Source organism: Trematomus bernacchii, unplaced genomic scaffold (assembly GCF_902827165.1).
Source record: "Trematomus bernacchii unplaced genomic scaffold, fTreBer1.1, whole genome shotgun sequence".
NCBI classification, from domain to species: Eukaryota; Metazoa; Chordata; class Actinopteri; order Perciformes; family Nototheniidae; genus Trematomus; species Trematomus bernacchii.
Window position 1 is genome coordinate 6,508,255 of NW_022988050.1, and position 21,386 is coordinate 6,529,640.

The 21,386-nt window shown below is 40.8% G+C and overlaps 1 protein-coding gene across 2 annotated transcripts in view; it reads right to left on the reverse strand.

Moving 5' to 3' along the window:
• The window catches only part of nrg3b (neuregulin 3b), a 180,041-nt gene extending 172,082 nt beyond the window's left edge, over positions 1–7,959 (reverse strand). For both annotated transcript variants that reach the window (XM_034118875.1, XM_034118874.1), the window contains exon 1: positions 5,603–7,959. In XM_034118875.1, the coding sequence (XP_033974766.1) occupies positions 5,603–6,437 (835 nt within the window). In that variant the 5' untranslated portion in view covers positions 6,438–7,959. The remainder of the gene's footprint in view (positions 1–5,602) is intronic.
• Between the last annotated feature and the right edge of the window lie 13,427 nt (positions 7,960–21,386).

Below are 21,386 nucleotides of genomic sequence, written 5' to 3' on the forward strand. Positions count from 1 at the left end.
TTTGAGATTGTATATGTGCATGTTTTGCACTATAGAAACGCTAATGGAGGCCTGCCGGTTCACAATGTCAAAAGGATTACATTTACTGTAGCATGTCTGAGGGCATGGTTTTTGCTAATGCCTCCTCCAGCTATGCTAATATAAATAAATTCTATTCTGGGATCATGACTTTCATGCCACCACTTTACAGAAATCCCTATTCATTTTAAATAATGAAGCTTCTTTAAAGCCATTTAAATGTGATTCTCGTGTACAGTGGCCACCATTGTCAGACAACTTTTTTATTGTGACTGAAAATCCCTAGCACTAGCTCGACCGCTATTACTCAGTGTGTTAACATCAAATTGCAACATTGAGCTACTTCTCGGAGGCTTACAACAAGCTTTTGTAAGAGAAGATCTGTAAGTCACATGCTGAGACCAAGAAAAACAGTTTGGGTTCAAATGTTTTTGAACAACTTTGAGATTCAAATGATAAAAGCTAAAGGCACAAAAGCTTGCCTTCCAACTAGGACGATATTTGTGAATTGGTGCAGCTGCACACACACACACTGTGCAGAAGCAGCCCTGCTTGGGCCGGCCTCAACGAACAAGCAGAGCGTGTCTCAGGAGAAACAGAGGGGTCTCAGAGGCAGCCCGGCAAATCTGAGCCTGACCTCCCTGGAGACAAAGAGAGAGGCAAACTGGATTTATATCTTTGTTTTTAATCCCCCTTACATGCTCCACTGGTCCTACAGTAGTACTTTGGGCAGGCATCATGTATAGTCAGGGAGAAAAACAAATAACAACAAAAAAAACAGGCTTTCGTGTCAGGAAAAACATCCTTTTTTGTTCTTTTTCTCCGGGACATCAGAGAAAAGGTTCATCCGTGTCACTCTCCTGTGTTTCGCTATCTGAAATAAAAATGTGCCATAACATCTGACTGCCTTTTGGACTCCATAGCTGCATGACGCTAGTTATTCAGACTGAAATGTCTCTTCCTTACCGCCCCCCAGTTTTCAGTTTGACATTTGCCTCTGATTAAGCCGTTTTCTGTTTGGGTTTATTTTCGTTTCGGGCCAATCACTGTGACTAAAGTATCCATCTGGTCAACATCTTATTCAGGCAACATAGAATCAGCGTTTGCAGTTCGGTGGCTAACAGAGACAGCTTTAACATGCCGAAATCATTTTTGCTAATTGACTTTACAGGACAACAAAGTGATTACAAACTCAAGAATTCTGCTCACTTTAGAAAAGATGTAGGGCCGACTATAAGTACTGAATCCTCCCCATCCATTTTCCGAGATGCCAACGGAACCAGCTGATAAATTAAACCTATGGGGATGTCAACAAAACACTTTTTCATCTCTAAAGAAATGAAAATGCCTCCAGTGCCCAGCTGTTCTGGTGGTTAATGGTTGTTGCTTCAGTCAGTTGATTAACAGAAGCCTTGATAGCTGCGTCTGGCTCTCACACAGATGACAAAATGAGTTCCACCTATAAGGCGCTGACTGACTCGGTTGTTTTCTCCAACTGGGGGGGGAAGCAGCCATTGACTCCACTGAAAAGCAACACCAGACCTTTGAATTACTTGACAAAAATGTGAATGTGGCTGGCGATTAGCTGCTCTGGAATTAGGCGAGTGAGATGTGCATGGAATTACAACCACACTTCACTAAGGAAGATTTCTCAGAAGCGAGAAGAGAGTGGGATTGGGCCCTGAGCCAACACAGCGTCCATGGTTTCCCCAACAGGCATTCATTGTGCAATGCTCCATTCGCCTGTGATTTCCCTACTTCTGAGCCAATGGGGCTTGCATGTAGAGAGTGGATTCGGATACATAACAGCCATAGATACAGAAAACGAAAATGTGTGAATTCATGAGTGTGGCTGCACACATGCTTGATGCTCGTCTTTGTGTTCACAAGTGTGCCAGTTTATCTGTGTCTGCCCATATGTTCATCAATGCAAGCTGAGGAGCAAACAAAGGAAGATAGACAAGCACAAAAAGCAAAGCAAAAAAGGAGGGAGGTATACAATGACACAGAGAGCAGACACAATAATTATGGGGTAAGGTGGAGAATGATGGAGAAAAAAAGACTAAAGGAGAAGGTAAAATATGTCATTATCCCCAACGGACAGAGCTTGTCTTTCAATCATAAAAAGCAGGAGCAATGGCCATCAGTAGAGTGGGAAACAATGCATGTCACTGCCTCCTATACGCGGCCCAGATTATGTGAAACCCGAGACCGTATAGTATTACTGCATTAGCACAACATGTAACATAAAATATGAAATCACTTGGCTAAAGGCAAATGCACCTGAAGCCATGTTTTACAGAGCATTTCATCATCAGCTGAGACATTTTCTGTGTATCATTACACTTTAAGTACGCTGCATTGCACAACTCCACATACTAGTATGCTCGATACATTCAAGCTTTAGAAGGAGCTGCATTTCCGAAACTCCCAAAGCTTGATTCATAAAAGGCTGTGTTGTGCCCTAAAGGATACTGTGTTAGTGTTTTGCATCTATCACAGCACATTAATGCTGTACACTAGGGTTATGTGAATAAATATAAACAGCACAGAAGTGGAATGAAAGTAATATGCAGTAAAGAGAATGCTTCAATGTTTTAACCCATAAAAAATCATGTCAATATGAAGCACGGGAAAGAAACGCATAACAACGGGATGATGTTTAATACAAAGCCTTGGGAGAATACGCATCGACGGTGAGCTCCGCTGACTATTCAATTGTAGCCACGTTCCCTAATGTTTATTGTTGTTTGATACAGTATGAATTCGAATTGTCTTTGAATACTGGAAGTGCTACCACAATAGTTTATGAACCTATGAACTATAAAAATCAATGGATTTACAGCTGTTGTATGCACAAGGAGATTTGGCGTTCAAAAATATAACAATAAGGGCTTTGATAAATGTAAAATTAAATCAGAAGTAACCAAGACACATATATACTGTATGTTTACATAGACACCTATTCTGCAATAAATGTAATATATTCAAATAGTACAATAAAAGTCTGCAATTTATCATGAGACCTGCTGACTTTAATTTAATTTTAATGATTTTCTTTGCTTAACCTTCCACAGTTTTACAACAAGGAGAGACTTAAATAAAACATAATAAAGATGAAGTGTAAAAGATCACTGATTCATGGTTGTTGGTATATTTATTTATAATAGCTGAGGACTGCCATAACTTTCTATGTAATAGCTATTGCAATGGCAGTATACAAAAAGAAAGCAGATAAGATCTATTTCTTCAAATATCACTTTTTGTGGGAATATTGTTTTGTTTTTAATCACTGACATCATCAATTATACCAATGCTAACCAAAGAGCAAGAGCTGCCATGGTGATGTTTTTGGAAAGAAATGGGGCGGGAGTTTATAGCTTTCATTAGAAAGATCTGGTTTAGTACTGTGGAGTTTACAAAAAAATATTGGCAAAAATCTGTTCACATTGATTAAAAAAAATGAACATAAAAGAGTGTTTTGCTGTCTGTCGACAGCCACCTGTAGCCTGATAGACATTTACTAAATACAGGGGAAAAGATGTCACGTCAGCCAAAAAGTCAGCCCACTCAGTATGATGTCAACATGTAGGCTTTAAATCTATCAACAACATCCGCCAAAAATAACTTGAAAGCTTTTATTCACTGAGGACAGCTTTACTAAGCATGCTTTAGCTTTTGAATGCAGTGCCTTTTTATAGTATACAGTACAGACAGATGTGTCCTGATGTTCACAGAAGGGGGCTGCCTGGTTTGGCAGCTTTCAGCTGTTTGGCAGCTCTTTGTCTGGTGACGTAATTGACTGTGGATCAGTGCATTAGGCTGCAAGAGGAGTCTGAGGACTTTCTATTGACATTTCTACACTTTTGTCACATTTGGAATTCTTTGTTGATGTTCTTGATGTCTCTCAATACGAAAACTACAAAGTTAAAGCTGTTTTCTTCAAAGCTATTCAACTGCAATAGAGTACATATGGTTTCAAATCCAATGTCCACCCAATGTCTATGCTGGAAATATGTATGCCCTGAGGTAAAGAGCAAGAAAGTGATGCCAACTTGATCACTGTTTGCCTGTGGAATCAATGCCATTGACGCGTTCCAACTGATGAACGAGATGATATTATGTAGTCAACCGGAACTGCTGTCCACACCAGAAAAATTTAGAAATTAAGGGTTCAGTTTCCACATGAATGTTTTTCATTTCCCTCCAGAGCACTTTACTGAGAAACAAAAAAACAAACAGGAAATAGACAATATCCCTCCCATGGTGTACGCACTGAACTCATATTTTAACCACAGCATTAAGATCACAGTACTTGTCACTGGGTCCTTAACATTACTGCAACCACATGAAGCTAATGTGAATGCAACTATACATTGGTGATCATGAGCCAAAAGTGAGTTATAAATCAAAGCTGACAAATAGAGGGCCTGTAGTTTGAGAAAAGAAAAATCAACAGAGTCATACACAGTCAGGACTCATGATAACACTCACATCCTGCCCCACCCACGTCTGAAAAAGATGCCTTGTGATGTTAAAAACATGTCCCCGGTGGAATGAATAATCAGGAAGCCTTCCTTTTTTACACAATGCTAAATACGCAAAAATGTTGAGCTCTCTTGCTTTATACCCTCCATCTCCCTCAAGCCTTTCCCTCACTTAGCCCACTCCATCTGCCATCTCTCTCTACTCACAGCTCCCACTCTGCATTCCTCTGCTTTGTTATGCTTCCTGCGTTCTCTTCCTCTCATACTTTGTTGTTTATCAAACTATTTCTTCTTGTTTCTCAATTTCCTTACACATTTCTATCCACTTGTCCTTTACAACCTTATTCTCATCCCTACATCCATCTACCTTACCCTCGGAGCCGTCTCTATCTCCCTGTCCCTCTCAGTGTATCCCTGCAGTGTGAAAGCAGTACCTGCGACACTCTGCTCCCAGTATCATCTCATCTAAATGAGATGTGTGGCCTTGCTGTATCTGATTCCTCTAGACAGAAGGCGAGGGCTAACCTTTCTCCTTCTCCGACATCTCAGCAGCTCCCGTTATTTGTTTTCATAACACAAATATGCTGTCCTTGGTCACAGCACACATCCCAAAGCTTTAACATCTCAACTCAAGCAGACAAAACAAAATAAATTCTGCTAGATGGAGCCCTGCCTTTAATGGTACTAAACCCAGCGTGTGATAAAAGAAAAACTGCTCCGGAGGTAAGATTCATATCGGATTAATGCACAAGTAAAAGATAAAGACGTGAGGGGTGAAAATACTGCGAATATCCCCTCATATCTGTCTGTGCTAATGAATACGATTAATGTTAAGCTGCTGGAGTATCCACTTTCCATGTGGATATTAAAGGAAATAATTTATTTTTCTCAGACCATGAGTCATATCAGAGCATATCAGACAATAGAGATTTCTTTTTACCCAGGCCTACATTTATATGTGATAACAGGCAGCTATATTGATATACCATTTTTACAACAGTAAAGGCCCAGAAAAGAGCTCTTGTAAAACACTCATCTCAAGTTCCATCAATAACCTCACAACAACACTCAAGCACGCACCCAAAAGGTGAACTTACGTGTTCTGAAGCGATGGTGTGGGCGTGTGGCCGGGCCCTTTCCTGGACGCCCGTGATTCCATCGTGACGTGGGCTTGACAGGTACTGCCTGCTGGGAGGTGGTCGGCTGCGGCTTGGCAGTGGTCTTCACAGTAGCTGTAGTGGATGCTGTAGTGGTGACAGTGGCAGACTGCCCTGGCTTTGAGTTGACGGCGCCGTTACGTCCATTACCAGAGCCGGTTCCTTTTTTAACAGTGCTGTGAGGGGTGACCTCCTTACCGCTGGGTGGTGGGGTTAGTCGGGTGGCCCGAGTGGTGGAGGTGGTAACCACAGTCCCACTAACACGCGTGCCAATGCGGTTGTGAAGGTGAGGAGCGCGGTTGCCCTCTCCATTGGCAGTGCTGCCATTGGCTGAGTGGTTTGCCGGTGGCCCTGGTCGAGTTCTTGGCGCTGGGGCAGTACCATCTGCAGCTAGCGGCGTAGTAGTCGACACCATTGCTGTGGTAGAGGCAGTTGAAGTAGTGGTGGCTGTGGAAATGTCGGGCCCCTTGGGCATGGCACTGGGTTTGGAGAGAAATATAGGGTCCTGTCCAATGCTACCTTTGGGATCCACCAGATCAGTAGGGACATAGTCTTGGACGGATCCCACAACAATCCATTTCAGCAGCATCAGACTGAGTCCAAGTCCCACAAAGCCCATGACCAGGGGCACAGCACACAGCCAGGTCTGCTGACGAGGCCACACAGCACAGGGGCCACAGCGGAGGGGGCCCGGGGCTCTGGGAGACGCCTGTTCAGCCCCTGGCTCCTCCAGCGTCATGGCAGCTAGACTGCTTGCACCCGAATGCTCACTCATCCTGCCTGTGCTTTCTTTGTCTCTTGGGGTGTTCAGGATGTCAAACAGGTGGCCAAATGATACAAGGACATATACGAGGAAGGGGATGTGGTGCAGAAGAGATGTTGGGCATCTTAAGTACGTACCCGCACAATAGTTAGCCTATATAGATACATGCACAGATATAAAACACAAACTAATGCACAAGCACCCGCGTTCACAAGCACCCGCGTTCACAAGCAGACACAACCACTCACAGTCACCCTACTAATTAAAAGCTGGCACAGCACTCAAATGCATACACAAGCAATATCACCTACACTCCCTCTGGCGGACAACAACCCAAACACACACACGCACACACACAAATATGCACAATAATATACACACTTCCACACGAGCACGCAGGATATGGAGAGGTGAGAGAGCGAAGCGAGGTGGCGCCTCACTCTAGTTCAGCACTAACGAAGCAAGGATAAATCCCAGGATGCTTCACTCCCTTGTTAAAAAAAAGCCGACGTGAAAAGCACGGAGATGGATATCGATCCGCGTCAGACTGGAGCTGTAAATCCATGTGCGTGTGTGCGTGCGTAGATCAACAATCCAGGCTACGGCAGCACCCTTCTCCACTCTCAATTGGTTGATTATCGGCCGCATAAGGTCCTTAAAATACAACTCACTTTAACCCGTGATTTTCATAGGTTTTATTGAAGTTATTGGACATGTTCTACATACATTAGAGAGCTTCCCTTGCAGGTGTCTTTGTCGGCTGCTTCAAGTTTGCCTCTGATAGCCCTCAGTTCTCCATGCCCCGCCACCCTTTTTAAGCGCTCCAGCTGTCGGTAATCCAGTAGGGAGAGAGCCGGGGAAAGCCACCGAAACTGAGACGAGACAGGGATCTGATGTGATCTGCCAGTGTGGGGTGGTGTTGGGGTGCCCGGTATAGCAGGCTAAATCCAACTGATCCGGGTCCAATCCCTTACGCCGATCTCTGATTCTCCCAGAGTGACAGTCGTGCGTCCGTTGAGCTGTCTGTCTGCGATGATAGATCCGGTATCGGTGTGTGTGTGAGGGGGGGTGAGAAAAGAAACCCGGTTTACCTTCACTGCATTCCCACAGTGGTGCAAGCAGCAGAAAAGGAGATGGAGAGAGGATGGAGGGAGGGTGGGGGCTTTGAAAAAATGATGCGGCGGCTGTTCTTGGAGGCTGCAGACTAGAGAGAGACAGTCAGGGAGAGAGGATGGAGGGATTGTTGGGTGGGTTGTTCAATCCGCGGTGAGTGATGTGGGCTGCACGGCAACTATCCCATGCGGCGCTCTCCTCCGGTTCACCGCCGTCCTCAATACTCCAAAGTGACGACTTGTGACTGCCCCATGTCTCCCCCCAGACTCCACGGATGTATGTGTGCGCTGACTTCTCTTATCAGCTAAAAGAGAGACAGAAAAACATTCTGCTGGATAGAAAATAGGGAGGTTGTGGGAAAACAAGAGAGAGAAAGATGCGTGTTGGCTAAGCTCTGCAGCAGATGCAGATAGGAGGCAGAGGGAGGAGGCGGCAGCAACAGCAACGCGCGCCACACACACACACAAACACGGCGTGGAGAGGAGAGGCGCTGCCATAGACACACCCCAGGGAGCGGTGAGAGGGAGGGAGGGGTAGAAGGAGGAGGGAGGCGCCACCCCGATGTCTTCCACCAGTGGCACACAAGAGCAAACAAACCAAACACCTGGCTCATAATTTATGGGGGAGTTAGAGCCCTACTTCAACTTGATACTTCCGTGGGCAGTAGATGAATCCTTTATTTAACAGTTCACAAGGGACAGGGGGCTTTAGGTGCACAGCCAACAACATATCATCATATGTTGGCAGTAAGTTATCAGAATATGAGAGGAAACACACAATATAATCAAGGCTCATTTGAATAGCCACATTTGGCATTTGTATTCTTAATTTTGAAAAAGCCTGTGTGTAGGAAGGAACCTATAGATGCCATGCATTTGACAACACAATGTATGCAAATATGAAAACAGGAGCACTACATGCGAAGTTCAGGTAAAACAAAATGTGAGAATGTACAAAAAGAGTATCTAAAATGTTCTGCATGCAATATTCCTACATTCTTTTTTGCAAACAGCAAGTTGTAACTAGTCACATTCGTTTCCTACTGCCGGTATCTATTACACACATTGTCAAGACACTTCAATGCAGTTCAGTTTCAAAGTGTGACTCCCCAGTTTTCCTTGATTAATTTCTAATCTGAAAAGACGTTATTTTTTAAAGAATTGAGAAGTTGCGTTTGTCAAAAGGCTAATCAGACATTTGGATGTCTTTTGTGTCTCCAGTGTTTTACTCTTTGGTTCTCATTTATAGTTTCTCCAAGATAAAGTTGGATGATGGTATTATTCAAAGCTGCTATCTGCTTCTTTGGAATATGATTGATTCTATTTAACAATTAAACTGGGTTATCGACAAGTTCAAAACAATGATTTGGCATTGAAAAATTGGGTGGATAGATGCGTAATAGGAATAATCTTGAAAACTGGTGTGTGTAGTATGTGTGTTCCTCTGTGAGGGTGAAATAAAGTGGGGGAAGGTGGTATGTGAGTAAGGGAGAGTAAAATGTATGCTACTTTTTAAACAAGATTTGTATAAGCATCTGCAACACACAGTTCAAGACCGTTGCAATCATTCCACAAAATGTTAAAAACACCTCATGCATTACTGTCTAAACTGCTTATGGCTCATGGCAAAAAAGGGATGCATTTCAAACTCTTCACATTCCCCAAACGACTCTAAAATTATGCCATTCTGAATGTATTGTTTTCACATAACAATTTGCACCAACCCGAGGTTGGTTTCCCAATTGATTTTCATAAATTATAGAAAATGACTGACACAATTGCAGCACTGTGACATCTCCATGCTTATTCATATTTCTGAATAGATCAATTGTTTTCATTAGCGGCTTGCTAATGTGTCTGATGTGTTTGGCTGCATTGTTTACTGCTTTAGGAGTAAAGGCATTGTCTCGTGTCTGAAGATACTTTTGCTTGACAGGCTGTCAACAGTCTTTACCTCCAAGGATTTCACTTTGCTCTTTTTACCCCTCACACGCATTTGAAGATTCTCGATGAAAAAACAAATCCGAGGACTAACAACAGTGGAAATGTATTCAAATCATCATTGGTTTCAATTGCGTATCGCTTTGTTTTTGAATAAGGGGTTAGGATGGAACGTTTCTGCAAGCTTTTCTCTGGAGTATAAAGGCTTCCCAAATAAAGTGCTTAAAAAGGCAATTTTTTTATTCAGCATGGGGAAACATTTTAGCATATTGTTTACCGTTTTTGTGATATGTTTCTCATTAAGTTTTATAAAAAATGAATTAATTTAGAACAGCGCACATTAACTATGTATCGCATAGCGGCATGCTGCAGAGTTTTACAATAGAAAATATATATCCTTTACCATGAACCACCACAAATGGCTATAATGATACTCTATAGTGTTATATTCACATGGTAAGTGAGTGTGGTTCAAGTCCCATTAAAGCTACGGTCTAAGACTAGGCCGGGTGCCCTCAACACACCATATTTCTGAGTGGGGAGTTCACCTCTGCTTTCTGGGGGGAGCCATTAAGATCAGTGTCCTTGATGAATGTCCATAGATGTCACTTAAAGTTCATCTCGTTGCTATCTCACTTATCCAGAGCCTGAGGGTTGTCACCAGAAGGACGTAGCATTTCATCTAGCCCATTCCCCTGGGTATCTCCTGGTCGGGGGTTATTTACAGCTTTATAGACTGTTGGGCAGCTGTAGGAGTGCATTGTGTCAGGTATCCTGTCTATGTCCAGGAAGCCCTCCTATGGTCCCCTTTCCACTCCAAGGAACATCATGCCTTCAGAGCATGAAGAAGTGCAGGAGATCTTCAGTAAGTAATGGCTGACTTCTCGCCCTCTGCATTCGCCTTGTGACTCCACTAACATCATTTTCTCCACCCTGGTCTGCGGTTCTTTTCTCACCTACCTCATCTTGTGGGCATAAACGAAGGCAACATCCATCACTGTATTGATTATTACCCCGTGCATAATATTAAAAATCAATGTCTTCTCCCTCTGCTGGTGTCTGCATTTGATCATCCGGGGAGCCACTATTTACTAAGACCCATCAACACAACTCCCCTGGATGTGTAACCTTGTGCATATTGAGGGTCAGACACATAACTCTTGTTGTCACTGTGAATACTTGATGTTTTCCTCCCAATGGCAAATGCCAAGGTTTGCATTTGTGTTCATGGACATCATCCAGGCATATTCGCAGAACACGCATAAGCATTCTAAGCATCAGTCCAGTACTGAAAATACTTTTGGAAAACAAATACTCCTTGGGCCAACATGTTTGAAACAATTTGCTGTGCCGTGTTCCTGTGATACAGTATATCTTCAAGGCTTACTGGATGTGTGTGGAGCCAAAAAGGTGAATGCAGAATTGGATTGGTCCCAACTCTGTAAAATAGGATTAGTGCTTAATGGGGTTCACCAGTTTCTACCAGTGGTTCATTGAGGAGCTTATTGCTGCTCCCGTTAATGCACTTACTAAGATCCCTACCTGCCACTGAACTCGAGAAATATATGTTTCTTCCCAGAGCACAGGTGAAGCTACCTCAGGCAGGGGGGAAATTATAAATTGGTTCCACATTGCTGAACTTCCATTTCTGGTCTGTTCCTGTCAGCCATGGTGGTCATTCTGGTTAGTTTCTCAAAAGCCAGACATTGTGTTGTTTTCTTTTCTCTGGTAAGTGCAGTTGTATTTGTTCTGCTGGCCTTCTGCTCTCAGTTATTAAGCAGCTGGACAGGGGTGTATCCATGTTGCACTGCCTGGCTGCATTCAATCCATCCATTTGGAAATCCCAGCTTGTGTGGGATCACGTAATGGTAAATACCCTGTCTTGTTTAGAGGGAAGTGTCCATTTAAATGTCTGATGGGTCAGCCTGTCAGGACTTTATGATGTACTTTGTTATTTGTGGCAAAAAAACAAACATTGCCAGAGTGATTTCTGACTGCTCTTCCTGGACTTTGAGTCTTTATTACTGGTACTTGAAATCTAAGAATATAAGAGTCGGGGGGGGGGGGGGGGCTCCTGAGTAGACTAAAGGATAGCAATATAAATGGAAGCAAATAACACCTTAAGTAGTACAACACACTCACACAGCACTGTGTGGACAAATTCTAGTTTGCTTTTGGCAGTGCCAGTGGTGACTGATTGATCAAATGTTTTCCCCCTCAGGGCGTAGCATAGATCTATGTGTTCTATAATAATATTGGATACTGTGTGTAGAGCCATAGAGACAGTTTTCCAACGCTTGAGATTTGACTGTTTTTTTTAATAACGTCATTTTGTTGCAAGTCATCTAACTGAAGAATTAACACCACCAACTGTAACTTTAATACAGGCAACTCCTGATTATCACTTGACAGTATTCGTTGGAAGAGCTCATTAATAACATTTATTTTTTGCCATATTCACTTAAAATTTGCCCTAAATTTAGATGGAAATTGGAATATTGCCATCTCCATCTGCTCGTTTCACTGAGTTGAATGCAAATCAGGAAAATGCAGCAGCACCGAAAAGACAACAGAGCAGGATTCAGAGCACTGTGCTGATTCTGGAGCAACTAAATCTGCCAAAGCTGGCCACTCAACGTGCTTGTGACCTATTTTTGACTGGTAGCAATATCCAAAGCATTATGTTTTGGTTTGTAACTCCTGAGTTGCAATCCATACAGATAAAACAAATAGGATAAAAGCATAACCTCTCAGACAGACATAATGACACTCCAAGTAATTGAATAATAAACTAGCGCACTCTTACCCAACAGAGAGGCAGGGTTGTGTGGGAAGCAAGTGCTTTAGTTGTCCAGCAGAGGTGCTTCAGGATTCAAGACTCTTAAGAACAAGAAAAACCAAGAGGTTAGACATTGATAAATAATCTACAACACATGTCATTTCAGTGATTAGCAAATGACTGACTAAATGAATAAGTCTAAATATATGGGTGCAGCGGACGGGTAATATTACAGATGTAGCAGTAATCAAACCATCGGTCCCCCTAACTAAAACTATGACATAAATTAGCCATGTTCAAGCCAAGATCACAAATAGGATCAGCTGTTCCTAACTGTTGTTGCCCAAAGCAATGGACCTCCAATATGGCCGCAAGAGGGCACATTACATCATTCATTTATGAGGTCTCTTCTCCATTCCAGAGCCTGATCGGGGGGAGGGATTATTTGATCACCCCAGCTGGGTACAGTGCCGCACATGCACAACAAACTATGCTTTCAATTTGCCTGTGTCAACTGTGATATGTTTTGCACATATTGAAATTGAACTATGTCTACAAAGCAGCTTTTAGACTCTGCCAGAGAATGGATCTTTATTCAAGCTGGCCATATCTGTATTTCCAACAAAGCAATGACTGAACAGACTGACAATGGGTTTTAACACTGACTCGCCTTGGTGTTTGGTATTTTTCTGACCAGACATCAATGTTAACATACTTTCACCAAGGTTAATAAACAACTCAGTTCTGCCGTGACTTGTACCGTTGTTAATGTAAATTCTTATTGTTTTGTTTTATATGCACCCACAAAAATAACAAAGAAACCTTTTTATAATATTTTACTATAAAGGCAGACCACTTATGTGTCATCCATCTTGAAGACAACATTTTTTCTTCTTCTTTCAAATGTTCCTTTGCTTTTTTCTCCTATTCATGCTTAGGCTTGGCTGAATAAATAGTCAATGTCAAACAAAAAATTATTCAATTATAGTAGAGTGAACAGCTCCCTATGAATTTTTAAAGCCAGTTCAAGTACAGGTACATGTGTTTTTCTCCCCGCACCTTAGATGTTCCTGTGTCCTTCACACACCATTCGTTTTCTTTAACACCTCTACTGCCAATACTTTGACTCTCTTTACTTAATGAGCCACTAGTTTCCACAAACAAACACTAAGCTGACCTCCAATGACTTATTGATGAGAGCTCTATATAATACCATTTGTGTCTTCCTCAAATGGTGGTCCTGTCTCCAGGGAGCCTAATCATTGGATGGTAAATCTCTGTTAAACTGTGAAACAACTATATTTCCTGGAGGTAGTATTAGCCTCTGTCCTCTGCTGTTTTCCCAATGCTTTCATCTTACCCCATGGATAATGGAAAGAGCCATTTCCAACACAATATTTTACTCTGATACCAAGGGGACTTTAAATCAAATGTTTCCAAATCGCCTGAGTCACAGTTACAAATAAATATAAAAAGTTGAAAGTGATTTTTCTAGAGGCTCTTTCACATTTTTGAATATGTTGTGTGTATGTAGCAGATGACCATTACACACATCTAATTCACTATTTTAAGCACAACTTCAAATCAAATCTCCCATTAATTCAAGCTGCAGGACAGTGCCGTACAAATATGTTCACAGTTTCCTCCCTTTTCCTGAGAGAATAATTTAAGAAACACTAACCTTAATGTTTTATTCAAACCCATGCTTAATAATGCATGATATATAGTGTGATTATAGTCTGTTTGCTGTGTGTTTGTGTGTGTGTCTTTTATGGATTTGATTTAATTGGCTAGAAGAGAGCCCCTGACCAGTGCTACATCTTCGGGGCACTATGAGAAAAACACAAGGGGATGCAGGGTCAAACAGAGTGATGCTGCTTTTAACTATAGTCTTAAAAAGAGTTTACGATATTCCATTTTGGTTCAACTATAGAAACGTTGGACAACATGCTTCCAAAGCCTTAAAAACCCAAGATTAGCATAAAGTTCAAGTTCAAAATCCTTGCTTTCCCCCGAGGGGCAGTTGGTTCTGTGGCAGTAGCAATAAAAACAACAAAAGGAGAACACACGTAATAAAATGCCACTCGTAATAAAAACACATATAAATACAAGAGTAAAAGGGGAACACATTGTGCAAAAGGTACAATTTTATTGAAAAGGAAAGAAAGAAGGGAGAAACTGAGCTGCTACCTGTCCTTTACAAAGCAGAGCAGGGAAACAGCCAAAAGTATACATCATAAAGAAAATATGTGGTCTATGTGCCTTGCCAATAAGAATGCAGTGCTGCTAACACTACAGGCTGTATTCCACATCATTCCCACCACTAACTCTGAGTAACACAGTGTTATCTCATTCTAAACTAATTAAGAGAAAACATGCTTCTTCTTCTGTGAGTTCTACTGTAAATCGTTTTTTTAACATGATATCTTACTGACAACGCTTACATGCTAATGTTTAGCAGGTATAAAACATCCATGTTTACCATCTTTGTTTACGCTTTGCCTCGCCGCTATGGCTGTGAGCTTTACAGCATCCCACCCCCAGACTTCATTGCCTTCCCAGGCCCAGTCTCATTTACTATGCCGTGTGAGTGTGACTTTTATGATATTTGCTATAATCGAGCAGCCCCCAAAAAGATTTGACCTCATGACGCTGCTATATAAAATGCTAGAATACATTTATTTTTTTGGGAACATGAATGTCAGTACAGTACAACATTTTATTGAAATCCATCCAAGTTGTCAAGTACAGTTTTAATTGAAACTTCTAATGTGAACGTCACGGTGGTTCTAGAAAAAGTCACGATTCAATGTAATGTAAATTGCTAGAGAAATTTGGTATAATTTCACACAATTGAAGGTGAAAGTGACACAAAATCACTACATGAAAAGGGTGAGACATGGATATTCAAGTAATATTCTGGCATCTTTTCCAAGCATCACACTGCCATGATGCAAATGTAAAATGTAAAAAAGGGAATTAGCAGTTATATTATTCTGAATGACAATTCACTTTGTAAGAGTTGCATTGTAACTTGTATTAGACAAGAATCTGTGTTTGTGTGTGTGTAATAGCCTTCTGCATCCAGCTCCATATAGTGCAAAGATGCACTTTAAGGCCACTGAAGGTCTAACAATTTGCCAATTCAATTTGACATACCTGGCTCACCGTAGGTCTAAAATGCGTCATTTGGAGGAGGCAACAATGATGATCAAGTGAGGAAATAACCCAGAGAGATACGTTGCTACTGTATGTGGGAGCAATGTCCTCTTTAGGTGAAACTGATTTAACAAAAGTTTAGTATAACAGAAAGAAATTCAACACATTGAAACCAGACAAACAAGTCTGTATACATGTAAATGTCACAGAATCTGACAATAATGAAAAGGTTTAATGGAAATATGTTACGAAGGATAAGATAGACGCCAATCTTTCTGTCGATCATCTCTTTCAGTTCCTCTAATGCATTCCTAAGTTTTCTTTATAAACTTGTTTCCCTCCCTTTTCACAATGTAGCAAACTTTGCCAGAGTTTTGAATTTGTTTTATCACCTTTCAGAGCATTACGTTTTATCACTAGTTTTATCACCTTCAACAACACTAAAAATGACGATCGGCACTTTAAAATCAGTGTCACAATATTAGGAAAAAAATGTTGCCAAAATCAATGTACTGTTTTAGCTGTGGGTGGAATGGTTCAATATTTTATGGCAATATCGATGCCGTATATATCCTGATGAAGTTACAATTATGATGGTAATTTTGTTTAATGGTGTGAATTAAATACTTGAAATATCAAGGTGCTCGGTACCTAATACAACTATTACAGGGATAGATACAAGGTCATTTTTATATGCTTTTTTCATGATTTTCTGACACTTCATAAGCAAATAGCTTAATCAGGAATCACCTAATCAAACTGACTAACCCCCAAGGTGATGTCTCCTGATGTGAAACAATCCAAAATCCATACATATACCATTTACACTGATATGAAAACTAAGAAAAGCGGCAATTGTATCTACCCGATTAAAAAAACTTTCAAATTAGGCAAACAAATGACCAAACAAATGATGGATTGACCCAGTGATGGTCTGATGCTTATCATTAATGCATTGTCACTTCTCAATATTACATCTACAGTGACCACTTTAATAATTTACAGCCTATGTGGATTTTCCGGCAATCAGTGTAATTATATACAATAATGCATGTATTTCGGCCACATGCTTCATTTCGACACAATAGCAGTCATGCAAAGAGTTAAAATGAGATATGGGTCATTCATATCCTGCAGTTACAGTTTAAATTGTTAGTTTCATCAACATTGTTTGCTGATAGACCAGCGAGATATCCAACAGGCAGATTTGTACTCAAAAGACAATGGACAAAGTTCGGTTTGTTGCCAGGCCTCGGAATTCTCAATCCTCAATTGGTAGAGCTGGCGGCCTAGTATGTACCGGGGATTGTTCCCCAAGCGGAGGGCCTGGATTCAAATCTGGCCCAGAAAAATGTTCCGCATGTCATCCCTTCTGTCCCCCCATTTCAATTCTGTTTCTTAAATAAAGGCAGTGGTTCCCCAAATAAATCTTAAAACAGCAGTAAAATAAAACTAGCAGTTTTCATGAATATAGCTCAGTTGTTATCACATAAGTATGTCACTTTGGTCACTTAATTACAGTTTGAAGCTTTAGAAAAAAAAACTAAGAGGAAAAACGTTTTAATATGTTATCAAAACAAGTGCCAAAGACTTATTTACCTTCAGAAATAAGCTTATGAATCAATAGGTCCATAGACATCTAGAAGCAATGTCATTTCCCACAGAAAAAAACATTCTGTCTTCCATTTGCTTTATTGCACTCAAGCAATAACATAATCAATGCAAAGTGCATTATGACTGTGGTAGGAAAAAACATCATCCAAAGAAGCTTGAGGATATCAGCAAAGATGGAAGGGAAACTCTGGTGATAGCATTTTCATCCGTCAAACTGTCACACAGAACATCACTGACACAGGGCCTACCTTCCTCCTATCTCCCTCTGATAAGTAAGATGACAGGCGGCAAGCTAATTTGCTTGACGCTCTGTATCAGAAATGTCTGTAATAGCAGAGAAATGGCCAAGTGAACAACATTTTTTTAAAAAAGCCGCTTGTCATGAGCTAGATCTTTCAGTATAGTACCTCCATTCAAAGAGAAGAAACCCCTTAGATCAGTCAGCCGTCGTGATGAGAGCGGGGGAAAACAAAAGATGAACCAAAAAGAAAAAATAACGCTGCATTAGTCATCCTTTTGATGCTAGAAGTTCCAGACTCCCTGTGGTTGATCGCATCAAGGTAACTCCCACCTTTTTGCCCACACATTTTGAATTAGTTGTTTTTTTTAGAAAGGATAAAGCACCTTCCAGTGGTGACTTCTCACATGGAGAAGAATTGAAAGTTGTCATGTCAGGTAGACCTGTTTTTCGAAGGTAAGGTGCGATAGTAATTCCACACGTCAGGTTTGTCTTGATAATTACTGCCGGTCAGTGGTAGGGGCTTGCCTCCTCACTGTATTCTTGTCAGATTCACCTCTGCTGTTAACCACATCAGTAAAGAGAAGTCGATGGATGGCTTATCAGCACATGATCTATGACAAGGGAAACCGACATTTTATCATGATGACATACTGCGGATGATTCAATTTGAGAGGGAAGATATGTCCTCGTGTTGGAGGACCCACACGCACACATCAACTTGTACCGGTCGTACAAGGTAACCCTTTATTATAGCCTTTAGCTTAACCTAGCCCGATGCCAGGGCTGCACAGAGTCTGAATGTGTTTGTTGTACGCAACAGTTTTCGTGGGAATAACATTGCTTTTTCCACTTCAGCAAACAGAGGGGTCTTTTGAGATATGGTGCATGAGTATAGGCAGTGAGAAAAAGGTTGCACACACACACACTAATCTGCAGGCACACACACAGCACAGCAGACAGAAGCTTTAAGTGACGGAGGCACTCTTCTTTTCCAGGAATATGTGGATGAAAACAGCACTTCGGCGTTAACCTTGAAGCATCGAGCCGTGCTGCCTTTAGTGTACGTGAGAACCCAGAAGGACCACAAAACAAATGATTGGCACTGCAGGCTGCAAGTAAAATTACCTCTCTTTCAGCCTCTTCATTTCCATGATGGGATATTAAAGAGTGCGGAAAGAGGCCATAGAAAAGAGGAACATTCATCACTCCATCTAGTCAGAATTTATTTTCCTGTCTCTATGGGCCCCTGCCTTTATGAATGACATCCTACTGAACAGACTCACACTTATCTTTCTGCAGGAATTGTATCCCAGCACAGTATACACAGTGAGCCATCAAAACTAGGATCTCTCTCACAAAATGTTTTCCTCTATCAGGATAATCAGTGGAAAAACACACCGGTGTTCTCCTTTGTGTTGCTCCAGTTGCCTCTACGCGTCATGCAATATATTTTCTTGATTTCGGCGTTATGGAAAATAAAAACTGATACTTCCAGTTCATACTTTTAGATAAAAAATATGTTCAGCATCCACTGAGAATAACAACCAGGCTTTAGCTACAAAAAAAACATTGGCTGTGATGTCCCAACATAAAAATAAACATCCGTCTAACAATATGTGTTTCACAATAAGTGGGAACATTAGGAAGTTAGAAAAGTTAGAAAAGAAAGCTGCCACAAAAAAACATATAAGAGAAAACTAATATTTTGCTTATTTCACGTAATGTGATCCAAATTAAGCATCTGCTGATATTTATAAAGACCAAACCATTCATCTATAGTTGACTGAATTAAATAAGAATAATTTAAATGAAACAGTTCGACCATTTGATGTATGGAGTCGCAGATATCTTCCGGGCGAAAGTAACCCGAGCTCTGATTCTTTACATGAATTTGTGCTTGTTTTTCATAATTCCTGTGATTTGCTCTCACTTCATTCTTGTCTCAGATTTGCTATGACACAGTTTAGGTTTGCTTTCATTTTCCTTTCAACGTGTAGAGTCAGATAGGGGCATTAAACCCCTCATATTTTCTTACAACTCAACCTATCAGAAAAACTGACTTATCTTGTAAGTCTCCCACATCTCATTGGCATGAGTTGTCATTCTTGGGCAGGTTGTTGACCCCGGGTTGCCCCTCTCTGCTCCGCTCCTCAAGCCTCCCTGAGGTATCTCTTGTCTGTGATTCACGTTCTTATCTCCTCCCTGCATACAGTGGAGGCAGACCGCACACACACACACACAGGTCGCGGGACCAATCGCATCCACACATCTGAGTGAATTATTCAAATCGCCGAGAGCAAGAGGTGCATGCAACCTTTTTCCTGTTACGTGAGAAGAATGGCTGGTCAGACAGCAGTTATCCAATAATCAGACTGGAGAAAAAAAATGTAATTTTGTTCTCAAATCTGATTTTACTGTAATGGTGACTTGGTAATGACCTGGTGTTGATCTCGCGCCATGTTCAGCATAACTTAATGAAAATCACAATGAGCTGCGGCCCGTGTGGACTAAATGGATTATATAGATCATATGTATTCCTGCGATTGTAATAAAGTGCATGTACGTGTGGAGGTGTTGACACAAGGCAGCAGAAAAAGACAAGCAACGGTAGCGCTGTCGGAACATCACAAATACCCGAGCTAAAGGTAACAGGGTGGAAATCAATTACATGGTTGGCTCACTTAATTGATATCCACCTCAGCATGAAGATAGATAGCACCCTGAGTAAAATTAAGGCGGAAGCATTCCTCTGAGAAAAGACTATTTTTCAAAGCACCAAATCATTTAGAATGAATACGGAAAATGCTACTTACTGTCAGCATATCTATGCTTTTCTACAGAAAATATCTTTAAATTCATACTCTGAGCAAACTATTAAACAGAGAGAGTAGAGCAAATTGGAAGTGGATTATTTGTTAAACTGGATGCGAAATAAAACAGATTATGAAGTTAATCATGAAGCTGGCATGGCTTAGTTTCAAAATATATATTTGGTAAGAGATGTTTTTCAAAATATGTATTATCCTCAGTTGACGAAGTATGCTGCTGCAGTTACCATTACTGGTACATTTAACAAAAATCACACATTCACAGAAACCAGAAATTATCCTTTATTCAGGAAGAGGTTTACTCTGACTGAATAAGGAATTCTTCAACAGCAAAATAATGCATTTATTATTTTGTATGTTGACAGGGAAGCCTCGCATCATACAAAAAAATTCATACAGCTACTTGGTATGAAGTCTTACCTAGATTAAACTTTTTGTAAAATGCAGTAAAATGTATCCTGCATACCTACTTACATTTTTGTTGTATATGCTGCCAAAGATATTCCCTAACAGATGAACTAATCATAACCCTTCCAGATTTCCTCTTACACTGACTGCACCTAGTTTATCTGTAAAGAGCGAAGCCACTTACTCAGGTTAGTTTCCTCAAGCGGAGAAATCAAAAGTGCAATCATCAAGGTGAGAGTCTAAAGGCAAACCTTAATTTCCCCTTACATTTGTGCTCAAACTTTACAGAAAAAAAGACATTTATATACAGAATATGCAGCTTTTCTCATAGTTGGTATTACAGTTACAGACAGAGTAGAGCAGTTTGATAATCGGATGCTAATGTGGCTTTTCATTTGTTTCGAATAAGCATAGAGTTTTACATTAAGTGCTAAAGAGATCCCATGCTGAACTGAAAATATCTTTGTTTACGGACCAAATGATCTCTCATTAGATAACTAATTGTGTTTACATTGATAACAGTAGGAGATTTTTCACTTAAAAATTTGACCAAACCAAATATTTCACAGAAGTAAAAAAGCAAGCCTCAACTTTTGTAATACAGTAGTTCAATTTATACATTAATATTCATATTTTGAAACAGTACCTATCACTTTTACAAGACACAAGAGAAAATAATCATCACATGTTTGTCTAGAGTTGCTAAAGTGTTGCCAATACATAGCAACTATTGTTTTAGACCCTAAATTATTACAACACATGGAATTCTTTTGGAACATGTATTTTTCAGAATCAGAATCTGTAATAACAAAACAACATGCCACCTATCTTCGAAAGTAGTGCTTGTTTACTACTAAGCTAGTTACAATACGTAACGAA